Source organism: Lithobates pipiens, unplaced genomic scaffold (genome assembly GCF_037356315.1).
Source record: "Lithobates pipiens isolate NorthernLeopardFrog02 unplaced genomic scaffold, aLitPip1_a1.2 Scaffold_8, whole genome shotgun sequence".
NCBI classification, from domain to species: domain Eukaryota; kingdom Metazoa; phylum Chordata; class Amphibia; order Anura; family Ranidae; genus Lithobates; species Lithobates pipiens.
The window spans coordinates 665,790,018-665,802,021 of record NW_027507903.1 but is presented as its reverse complement, the minus strand read 5'-3'; the positions used below and the strand labels follow the sequence as shown (position 1 = coordinate 665,802,021).

Genomic DNA, 12,004 nt, shown 5'->3' with positions numbered 1-12,004 from the left:
ATGGACAGGGCACTTGAGGCAGAACAGAGGCAGGAAGAGGAGGACTTCCTTGCCTCTGAAGGCCCCCTTTATCCAGACAGTGTTCCTGCTGTCCCACCCATCACACAGGAAGAGGACAAAGAGGAGGAGGAGGATTGTGTCAGCATGGAGGTGGAGCCTTGCACTCAGCATCAGCAGCAGCGGTCTTGTAGGGATGATTTACAGTCTTAAGAAACCTGTGGACTTGTACGTGGCTGGGAGTAGGTGGCTGCGGATCATATCCTTAGTGACCCAGAGGACTCTGGACCGAATGCCTCAGCTAGCCTATGCTGAATGGCCTCCGGATCAAGGAGAGGGACCATTACTGGCTGGCCACTCTCCTTGATCCACGGTACAAGGATAAGGTTGCGGACCTTATCTTGCCTTCGCAGAGGGAGCAGAGGATGAGACAGAGGCCTTGCAGAAAGGTCTGTGCAACGCATTCCCAGAGACTGGGAGGTTACAAACTCCTGGTTCTGGACAACGTGTTGCTGAGGCTTCGGTCAGTCACAGTAGGAGTGGTGGAGAAGGTGGCCGTCTGACCGATGCATTCAGACAATTTTTTAGTCTGCAGCACCAAGGTATGATCAGTTCCAGCAACCATCGCCAGCGTCTGATTTACATGGTGCAGGAGTACCTAGGGGCAAGGTCAGACTTGGACACCTTTCCCACCGAAAATCCTCTGGCTTGCTGGGTCTTGAGGATGGATCACTGGCCAGAGCTTGCACAGTATGCAATTGAGCTACTGGCCTGTCCTGCATCATGCGTTCTTTCGGAACGCACCTTCAGTGCTGCTGGTGGCTTTGTAACCAATCACAGGGTGTGCCTCTCCACCGACTCAGTTGATTGACTGACCTTCATAAAGATGAATCGGTCTTGGATCACCACCAGCTACCAAGCACCTGAAGCTAATGTAACCGAATAATTTTTTTGGAAATGTCACATCCCTTCAAGACTGCCTATGCTGATGCTGAGTGACTGTCCTGTTATGTTGACTGACATTTTTGGTTCTGCGTGATGCCACCAGCCCAATTTTTCAGCCCCTGTTTAACAGGGGCATGTAATACAATTTTTGATGCAATGCTTTGCAGCAGGGCTCATTCCTGCACTCCAACTAGAGTATCTGGGAGAGGTTGCAGTGATGTGGCACCAGCAAGCAGTGCCTAAGGCCCAATTTTTCAGCCCGTTTAACAGGGGCATGTAATTACAATTCTTGATATAATATTTCCCAGCAGAGCCCGTTCCTGTGCCCACTGAGAGTAACTGTGAGGACTTATAGTGTTGTGGCACCAGCACCACCACCACAACCACCAAAGGCCCAATTTTTCTACCACTGTTGAACAATGGCATGTAATTACAATTCTTGATATAATCATTCACAGCAGGGCGCTCCAGCGCCCACCAAGAGTCGCTTTGAGGGCTTACAGTGTTGCGACAACACAAACATTGTGTTCCGCCATTTCTGCAGTGCATATAGGGCAGGCCCCTACTTTCAAACATCCAACTTACAAACGTCTCCTACTTGCAAATGGAAGGAGACAACAGGAAGTGAGATGAAAAAAGACGGACGGCAAAACAAATTATACAGGGGTGATAACCCTTCCATATGTTTTCCAAAAATCTTAAAAATAGATTTTTGGACCGGAGCTACACTTTTAAAATGTACCAGTTCAAAATTACAAACAGATTCTACTTAACATAGTAGAGTATATAGGGCCTGGGGGCCCCACGCCTTTTCTTTTTTTAAATTTGGGTACAGGGTTCCCCTTAATATCCGTACAAGACCCAAAGGGGCTGGTAATGGGCAGGGGGGCTACCCATGCCATTTTTCTCAATGATTTTCATCCATATTGCCTGAACCAGATATTAGATTAAAACAGCAAGCAGTTTTAAATTACTTTTTTTCCGTTAAATGTCAATTTGTGCAGGGACTGTACTAAACACGGGAAACACGTGGCACTTCACAGGCATACTATAGACACCCCACAGGCACGATATTTAAAGGAATATTTCACTTTTTTTTTACTTTAATCGTCATTAAAATCAGTGCTCCTGCCAAAACGGCCATTTTTAAAAACATTGTAGGCGTTGACTCATGTCCCCTGGGGCAGGAGCCAGGTCCCCAAACCCTTTTTAGGACAATATCTTGCAAATTAGCCAATAAAATTAGCACTTTTTATTTTGAACATTTGAGGCCCATAGACTACAATGGGGTTCTAAAGTTCGCACAAATTTTCGGTCCGTTCGAAAGTTCTGGCGCGAAGCGATCCGGGGGGTGTTCAGCTCATCCCTACTCAGCAAATGAACAGAAGAACCAAAGAATGAATTCATTGAATTGGTTCATTTCAGTGAGTAGTTCGAAATGAACTGATTCACTTAAAAGATCCGAACTTCCCATCACTAGTACGGTGTACTGTGCAGGCAGGGGGCGGGTGTAGTGCTACAATCTACATGTAGTGCTACGATCTACAAATCTCTCTCTGTCTGTGTTACATTCTGCAGCATATTCTGTTCTAGAAAGGGTTGTACCCAGCAAACTGCGCCCTCTTGTTACATTTAATCATCCAGCCTAGGGCAGATGCCCCTCCTGTCCACCGCTAGTACCGGTGTACTGTCGAACACTGTCCCCCGTCGGATAATGACTGCCCTGTACTGCGCTTGCAGTATGACCTTCCAGGTTCAAGCCCCACCATCCAAGTGGACATAGAGTTAGAATAAAAAATTTCAGAGCGAAGCGAGGTCGTGCCCGAAGCGTGGCGAGCGAAGCGTGGCGAGCAAAGCGAGCCCGCGAGGGGGCCTGCTACTAAGTGCTACTGTATGTCTACTTGCTTGGTGCTCTTTGAACCTGGCCTCAGGGCAAAAGGTACTAGCAGGTGCGCAGGCGCCGTTCATATTCGGAGACTATCAGATTCTCCTTGTCCTCTGTACTGCGTGACCGCGAACGCGGCCAAAAGTTTGCGAACCGCAAAGTTCGCAGCGGACCCCATTGACTTTAATGGCAGGCGAACCTTAAAAACCTCCAGGTCATATTTTCAGCCACAAAATACTTACTAGCTGTGCACACATAGTCCCACAACATGGACACTGACATAACAAAAGTATTAAGTGAATCTGGGATCGACAACGACAAGCATTCTTTTTTTATCTGTGAAATTTTGACAATTCAGGAACGCATGAAGGCCATGGAGGAGAGTCAAGGTCAGGGCAGGCTATGAAGGGGGTGCAGGAGATGATCAGTGCCACAGTCAAGGCAGCGCAGTCCTGTACCAGTGCCCCAGTGTGCCAACCTGTGCTTGAGCCCCTCCCTCTGCCCGGCCCTTACCCCCACCTATGCAGGGCTCCACTGCGGTGGTCCGGAGGTGCCAGTCCAGTGCTGATCCTCACCCATGGTGCTGGCACTGCCTGCTGATTGACTTCTCCACTGCTATCTCCCTCACTGACACCAGCACTGAGATAGAACATTCACACCAGCACCGCGATAGAGACTGAGCACTGACACCAGCACCGAGATAGAGAGCACTGACACCAGCACCATGATAGAGAGCACTGACACCAGCACCGACATAGAGAGCACTGACACCAGCACTATGATAGAGAGCACTGAGACCACACCAGCATCGTGATAGAGAGCACTGACACCAGCACCATGATAGAGAGCACTGACACCAGCACCGTGATTGAGAGCACTGACACCAACACCGTCATAGAGAGCACTGACACCAGCACCGTCATAGAGAGCACTGACACCAGCACCATGATAGAGAGCACTGACACCAGCACCATGATAGAGAGCACTGACACCAGCACCGAGATAGAGAGCATTGACACCAGCACCGAGATAGAGAGCACTGACACCAGCACCGAGATAGAGAGCACTGACACCAGCACCGAGATAGATAGTACTGACACCACACCAGAACCGTGATAGAGAGCACTGACACCACACCAGCACTGTGATAGAGAGCACTGACACCACCCCAGCACTGTGATAGAGAGCACTGACACCAGCACCGAGATAGAGAGCACTGACACCACACCAGCACCGTGATAGAGAGCACTGACACCAGCACCATGATAGAGAGCACTGACACCAGCACCGAGATAGAGAACACTGACACCAGCACCGAGATAGAGAGCACTGACACCAGCACCGAGATAGAGAGTACTGACACCACACCAGAACCATGATAGAGAGCACTGTCACCACACCAGCACCGTCATAGAGAGCACTGACACCAGCACCAAGTTAGAGAGCACTGACACCACACCAGCACCGTTATGGAGAGCACTGACACCACCCAGCACCGTTATGGAGAGCACTGACACCAGCACTGTGATAGAGAGCACTGAGACCACACCAGCCCCGAGATAGAGGGCACTGACACCACACCAGCACCGTGATAGAGAGCACTGACACCAGCACCGAGATAGAGAGCACTGAGACCACACCAGCACCGTGATAGAGAGCACTGACACCAGCACTGAGATAGAGAGCACCGAGACCACACCAGCACCGTGATAGAGAGCACTGACACCAGCACTGTGATAGAGAGCACTGAGACCACACCAGCACTGTGATAGAGAGCACTGACACCAGCATCGTGATAGAGAGCACTGAGACCACACCAGCACCGAGATAGAGAGCACTGACACCACACCAGCACCGAGATAGAGAGCACTGACACCACACCAGCACGAGATAGAGAGCACTGACACCACACCAGCACCATGATAGAGAGCACTGACACCACACCAGCACCGAGACAGAGGGCACTGACACCACACCAGCACCATGATAGAGAGCACTGACACCAGCACCAAGATAGAGAGAGAGCACTGACACCAGCACCGTGATAGAGAGCACTGACACCAGCACCGAGATAGAGAGAGCACTGACACAAGCACCGAGATAGAGAGCACTGACACCAGCACCGAGATAGAGAGTACCGACACCACACCAGAACCATGATAGAGAGCACTGACACCACACCAGCACCGTGATAGAGAGCACTGACACCAGCACCGAGTTAGAGAACACTGACACCAGCACCGAGATAGAGAGAGCACTGACACCAACACCGAGATAGAGAGCACTGACAGCAGCACTGATACCAGCAACTCGCTGCTGGGCCCCAAAAATATGACACCGCTCAACCTCTTAAAAAGGGATGGTACGGGCATATAGTAGGTGTGCTTTTTTGTACAAGAAAGTGAGCCAAAGGTAGAAAAAAGGTCTGTGTGCTCGATTTAAATAAATCGTTTATAGAGTTATGCATATACATGGTCTACTGGTCACATGTGTTGAATTCCTCCAAGATCCACGCCTCATTCATTTTTATAAATGTGAGGTAGTCAACACTGTCATGAGCTAGGCGAGTGCGCTTATCGGTCACGATCCCCCCTGCTGCGCTGAACGTCCTTTCGGACAGGACACTGGATGAGGGGCAAGCCAACAGTTCCATTGCAAATTGGGCAAGCTCTGGCCAGAGGTCAAGCCTGCCCACCCAGTAGTCCAGGGGTTCATCACTTCTCAGAGCGTCCACATCGGCCGTTAACCCAATGTAGTCGGACACCTGTCGGTCTAGGTGTTCCCTGATGCTGGATCTGGATGACACCTGTCGATGGGTCAGCTGAAAGAATGACCTCATATCAGAAGTCACCAACACATCTTCAAACCGCCCTCTTCTTGCAGGCGCTGTTGGATTGGTAATCGCAACTCTTTCTCTGGGAGGGGGAATTCCTCCTCTGCCAGCGCACGCAAAAGCAGAATGCAGCATTTGTCAAAGCAAGGTCTGTAAGTGCTCCGTTCTGACAGCCCTCTGTGATGGTGGTAACATTTCCGCCATTTTGTGTTTGTACCGGGGGTCTAAGTACGTTGCCACCCAGCACTGGTCCTTGACCTTTATGCTTTTTATACAGGGGTCCCTGTTAAAACACTGTTGCATGAAGGCCCCCATTTGCACTAAACTGGAAGCGGTGTGGTGGCCTGGCTCCTGCTCATCATCCAGGATAATGTCGTCCTCCTCGTTCTCCTCTCCTCATCCACGCACAACAACAGGGATCCCAGAAAGGTTTAAAGCATGCTCTTCTTGCTCCTCCTCATAGTACAGGTAGTCGTTAACTGCATGTTTCTGCTGGAGCGGCCTATCAAGCATTAGAAGGTTGAGCTCCATCGCGTTGGGCAATCGCAAATAAGACGTCTGACCGGCAGATTGTGTTGCCGCTGAATGTCAGCAAGGCGAGCCATGGCCGTGAAAGATCTTCTGAAATGGGCCGAGATTTTCCTTGCCTGCCACAAGATGTCCTGGACCCCAGGGTATTTGACAATGAATCGCTGCACGACCAAGTTTAAGACGTGTGCCATGCATGGCACGTGTGTAAGTTTGCCCTGTTTCAATGTGCTAAGCAGATTGGCACCGTTGTCACACACCACTTTACCAACTGTCAAATTGAGCGGTGTTAGCCACTGATCTGCCTGTGAACGCAAAGCTGAAAGGAGTGCCAGGCCAGTGTGGCTCTTGGCTTCCAGCCACAACAGACGCAGCACAGCATGGCAGCATCTCAACTGGCATGTCGAATAGGTTCTGGGGAGCTTGGGCGGCGCAGCGGAAGAGACGCTAGCAGCAGAAAAGGAGGAGTCAGCCGAAAAGGAGAGGGGGAAGGATGGAGTAGGAGGAGGAGAATAAGAGGCAGGCCTGCATGCAATCCGTGGCGATAAAACCAAATCTACATGGGTGCCATGGGTTGCATATATTATATGTGTAGAACCCTATATACTGTACACCTATACCAGTCCTTAAAAGGACCTTTGTGGACCTAGTAGCTAGTGATTTGCAGACTGTCCCTGCTCAGAACACCAAACTGTCCCTGAGTCCCTACACTGATAAAAGACAGCTGCAGAATCGGTCAGCACTCAGCAGCACAGCAGTCAGCAGTGCACCATAATATACTTTGTATATTTGAAAGAAAGTATATTATACGTGTATGACCCTATATACTGTATACCTATACCAGTCCTTAAAAGGACCTTTGTGGACCTAATAGTAATAGCTAGTGATTAAACTGACTGTCCTTGCTCCACACAGCGTCCTGTCCCTACACTGACAAAAGACAGCTGCAGAATCGGTCAGCAGTGCACTCAGCAATCAGCAGCAGAGCAATCAGCAGCAGTGCACCATAACCCTATATACTGTACACCTATACCAGTCCTTAAAAGGACTTTTGTGGACAAAATAGTAATAGCTAGTGATTAAACTGTCTGTCCCTGCTCCACACAGCGTCCTGTCCCTACACTGACAAAAGACAGAATGTAAAATGGCCACCAGTTAAGGTCTATTTATAAGGTAGGGGGTATGTCTAATTGTCCATGTGCTGAAATGTCTCAATTGGCTGTCCCGTACCCCATGATGGATGTGTCATCATGGGTCAAAGTTCTTCACAATGTAAACGCATATGTCCGCCACACGAGCGGCGCCAAAATTCCTCCGGTTTGGCGAATCGCGAACGAGCAAAATTCGCCGCCAACCGACCGCCGGGCGATCCTCAAGGCCATCTCTAGTGTTCAGCCCCATCCAGCTGCCGTGTATGTCAGCCTTTCAAAGACTGCGACAGGCTGCAGGAAGCAGGCCTAGATGCTGCACCTGTGGCTCCTGGGAACACTAATATCCCAGAATTGGACACACTTGGACTAAATGTCTAGTGTACAAGTCACACACACAAGTGTCCTCTTCTTCAGCTGGCGGTCCGGTTCCAATAAGAGTGGTCTCTGCGGCCGAATCACCGAGCGATCACTTTTATTGGTGGTGGTAGAGGGCACCCCCCTCCCGTCACTCTCCGGTGCCCTCCGCTGCTTTCCGGAGCCATCGGATCTTCACCCTTGCTGAGCATGGAGATGAGTGAGGGGAAGATGGCCCCTACCCGTCTCCATAGCAATACAGGGTGGAAGTAACGTCAAAACATTATTTCCGCCCATAGCTCTTAAAGGACTATTTATTTTAATTTTTTTTTTAAATGACAATTTTTATTTGAAAAATGATTTTTTTTTATTGCTTTTAAGTGTAAATATGAGATCTGAGGACTTTTTGACCCCCAGATCTCATATTTAAGAAGTCCTGTCATGCTTTTTTCTATTACAAGGGATGTTTACATTCCTTGTAATAGGAATAAAAGTGACACATTTTTATTAAAAAGAACAGTGAAAAAATAAAAAAATAAAAAGGTAAAATAAATAAATAAATAAGAAAAACATTTTTTAAAATGCACCCTGTCCCGCTGAGCTCACATGCAGAAGCAAACGCATACGTGAGTAGAGCCCGCATATGTTCAAACCACACATGTGAGGTATTGCCACAATTGGTAGAGCGAGAGCAATAATTCTAGCCCTATACCTCCTCTGTAACTTAAACATGCAACCTGTAGAATTTTTTAAACGTCGCCTATGGAGATTTTTAAGGGTAAACTTTTGTTGCCATTCCGCGAGCGGGCGCAATTTTGAAGCGTGACATGTTGGGTATCAATTTACTCGGCATAACATTATCTTTTACAATATAAAAAAGTTGGGCTAACTTTACTGTTGTCTTATTTCTTAATTTAAAAAAGTGTACTCTTCCCAAAAAAAAGTGCACTTGTAAGACCGCTGCGCAAATATGGTGTGACAGAAAGTATTGCAACGTCCGCCATTTTATTCCCTAGGGTGTTAGAAAAAAAAAAGTATAATGTTTGGGGGTTCTAAGTAATTTTCTAGCAAAAAAATAACTGTTTTTAACTTGTAAACAACACGTCTCAAAAAGTGGTTAAAGCGGGGTTCCACTGTCTTAAATGTTTTTTTTTGGGGGGGAGGGAATGACAAAGAAGAGGTGATTACAATATAACTCACTTGTTCCATTTTTCTTTCATTAAGATCTCAGTTTTCGCCGATAAAAGAAACTTTAAAATGTTTACACTGACGGTTCTCATCTTGCCTGTGGGCATGTGAAGCTCATAGACATCCTCTTCCGGCATACTGTGCCGCTAATAGACCAGCATGCACCACCCGTTGTATCGCCGATCTTGTGCATGCGCAGTAAGCTTAAATCCGAGCGCCGTCAACAGCTCAGGTTGCCATCACAACAGGCGGCGGCGTCGGAAGTCTAGCCCTCAGCACTGCCCACTGCCTTCTGGGAAATGGTGACACACATCTCCCAGGAGCAGTAGCGAGCGGAGGCGCCGAGGGAAGTGATGTTTTTAGCCCAGGCACTGGAAGAGGCAGATTTCGTGGGACCGAAAAGCAACAAGGAAAAAAGGGTTAGTTAAAAAAAAAATGTATCCAATTTATTTATTTTGTTTGGTTACTGCACAGTAAAGATTTTTTTTATGTTTTTGGGAAATACCACTTTAATAATACTGATCTGGATCAGCCCCGCCCTGTGTAGGAGGAAGTGACCCTCCCAACTGCATTCTTCTCCGGTGTCAGAGATTTTCACTTTCATTTCTCTCTTCTACTGTCAGCGATGGCGTCTGCTAACCTGAGAGCTGAGTTGGAATGTTCCGTCTGTCTGAACATTTATACAGATCCTGTAAACCTGAGATGTGGACACAACTTCTGCCGGGTCTGTATTGATCGTGTGCTGGATACACAGGAGGGATCTGGAGGATATTTCTGTCCTGAATGCCGAGAGAAGTTTCCGGATCGGCCTGCACTGCAGAGGAACATAACACTACGTAACATAGTGGGGAATTTCCTGTCTGCTCAGCCACATCAGGAGGAGTTCGGGGTCTTCTGTACTTACTGTGTGGACTCTCCTGTACCTGCTGTTAGATCCTGTCTGCACTGTGAGGTTTCTCTGTGTGATAAACACCTGAGAGTCCACAAAAAGTCCCCAGAACACGTTTTATGTGACCCCACCTTGTCCATGGAGAGCAGGAAATGCTCCGTCCATAAGGACATTTTGAAGTATTACTGCACTGAGGATGAGACCTGTATCTGTGTGTCCTGCAGTTTGGCTGGAGAACATCGAGGACACCAGGTGGAGATGCTGGATGAGGCTTCTGAGAAGAAGAAGGAGACACTGAGGAATGTTCTGCAGAAACTTCTGACAAAGAGAGAGGAGACGGAGGAAAGAGTCCAGAGTCTGCAGGAACACAGGAGGAAAGTAGAAGAAGAAGCAGCTGGTGACACCGAGAGAGTCACTGCCCTGTTTAGAGATCTCAGGAGACGTCTGGAAGACCTGGAGAAGAGAGTCCTGAGGGAAATCTCCGGGAGGGCAGAGCGGATCTCCATCTCCATCCGGGATCTGGAAATAAAGAAGGAGGAGCTGTCCAGGAAGTTGCGTCACATTGAGGAGCTGTGTAACGTGATGGATCCACTGACTGTCTTACAGGAATCAGACACAGGTGACTTGTGTGATACTGAGGATGGAGATGATGAGGACAGAGAGAGACATGAGGAGCTCCTCCATGATGGAGGGGTTCTGGATGTGGATGGGATATCACACACATTACACACATTATCTGATATAATAAGAGGGGTAAATGTAGACTTCAATATACAGGGAGCTGCAGACATATTACCGGATGTAAATACAGCTCATAATTATCTCCATATATCAGATGACAGGAAAACTGTATCCTGGTCACATAGAAAACAGAATAGTCCAGAAACACCAGAGAGATTTCAGGGTTATCCTCAGGTGTTGAGCAGTCGGAGTTTCTCCTCAGGGAGACATTACTGGGAAGTGGATGTCGGGGGATCAGATTTCTGGATAGTCGGGATGTGTTACCCCAGTATAGACAGGAGAGGAAGGCAGTCAGTGATTGGAAATAATAACAAGTCCTGGGGTTTGTGCAGGAATGGTGATAAGTATCGGGTGATACATGACAGGAAAGGGATCTCCTTACCCCCCAATATCTGCAGTAACAGAGTCAGGATATATCTGGATTATGAGGTCGGACGGATCTCCTTTTATGATCTGTGTGACCCGATCCGACATCTCCACACCTTCACCACCACCTTCACTGAGCCCCTCCATGCTGGGATATGTGTATGGGGAGGTTGTATAAAGATCTGTGGGATGAATATGGAATAATAGTAATAGTCAGAACTCCGCCCAGAGACTGGTGATGTCACAAGGATGGGTAGTGGGATTGGTAGAATTTTCAGCCAATAGGATAAAGCAGTGGGTGGGACTTCAGTCAGGTCCCAGCAGGTTTTTCTTATATTTGTGATTTCTCCCTCTGTCACTCCCTGTGATTGGGTAGGAGATCTCTCCAGTTACTGGAGTAACAGTGAATGACATGTTCCTATTTGTCAGTAAAGAGGGGTGTGGTCTATCTATATAATTATCTATCTATCTATCTATCTATCTATCTATCTATCTATCTATCTATCTATCTATCTATCTATCTATCTATCTATCTCATGACAATTACTTTCATTGTAATCATTAAACAGAATGTTATCACAGTGTGTGACATCAGCAATCTCCTCCTCTGGCCCCTCCCCCTATTCTCTACCCCTCCCCCAACTCTCTGCCCCTCCCCCACACGCAGTCGCTCTGTGCGGGGTGCAGTGCGGTCGCTGTGATTGGATAGGATGGGGTCTCCCCTCTTTCCTCCTCCTATTCCATACAATCTATACTAAATAGAGATGAAAAGAAATGTAACTCTCAGAGGAAATATATGAAGAAGGGATTTAGAGATTTACTGCTAAGACAATAAAATGTGATGTATCATTAAAGTGTATGTCCACCCATAATGTTTTCTTTTCTTAGTTCTGGATGGAGTGGGGAAGAATTAGAACCTCTGTCAGGTTTTTACTGCTATCCAGATCTCCATTAAAGAGATTTCTCCTCACTTCCTGTCCCGGTGACAAGATTTTACCAAGCAGGAAGTGAGGGGAGCTCTCCACAATTATAATAAAATCTGACTGGGGCTCTAGGCCTTCCCCTATTCTACTAAAAATGTATGTCTGGGTCCCCTTTGCTGATTTCCTCTCACTTCCTGCCCGGTA

At 47.8% G+C, this 12,004-nt stretch overlaps 1 protein-coding gene across 1 annotated transcript; it reads left to right on the top strand.

Moving 5' to 3' along the window:
* Positions 1 to 9,460: 9,460 nt before the first annotated feature.
* Positions 9,461 to 11,081, top strand: LOC143961888 (E3 ubiquitin-protein ligase TRIM39-like). The gene has a single exon (XM_077471220.1). It carries the CDS (start codon positions 9,507 to 9,509, stop codon positions 11,079 to 11,081), a length of 1,575 nt encoding a protein of 524 aa, XP_077327346.1. The 5' UTR covers positions 9,461 to 9,506.
* Positions 11,082 to 12,004: the final 923 nt, after the last annotated feature.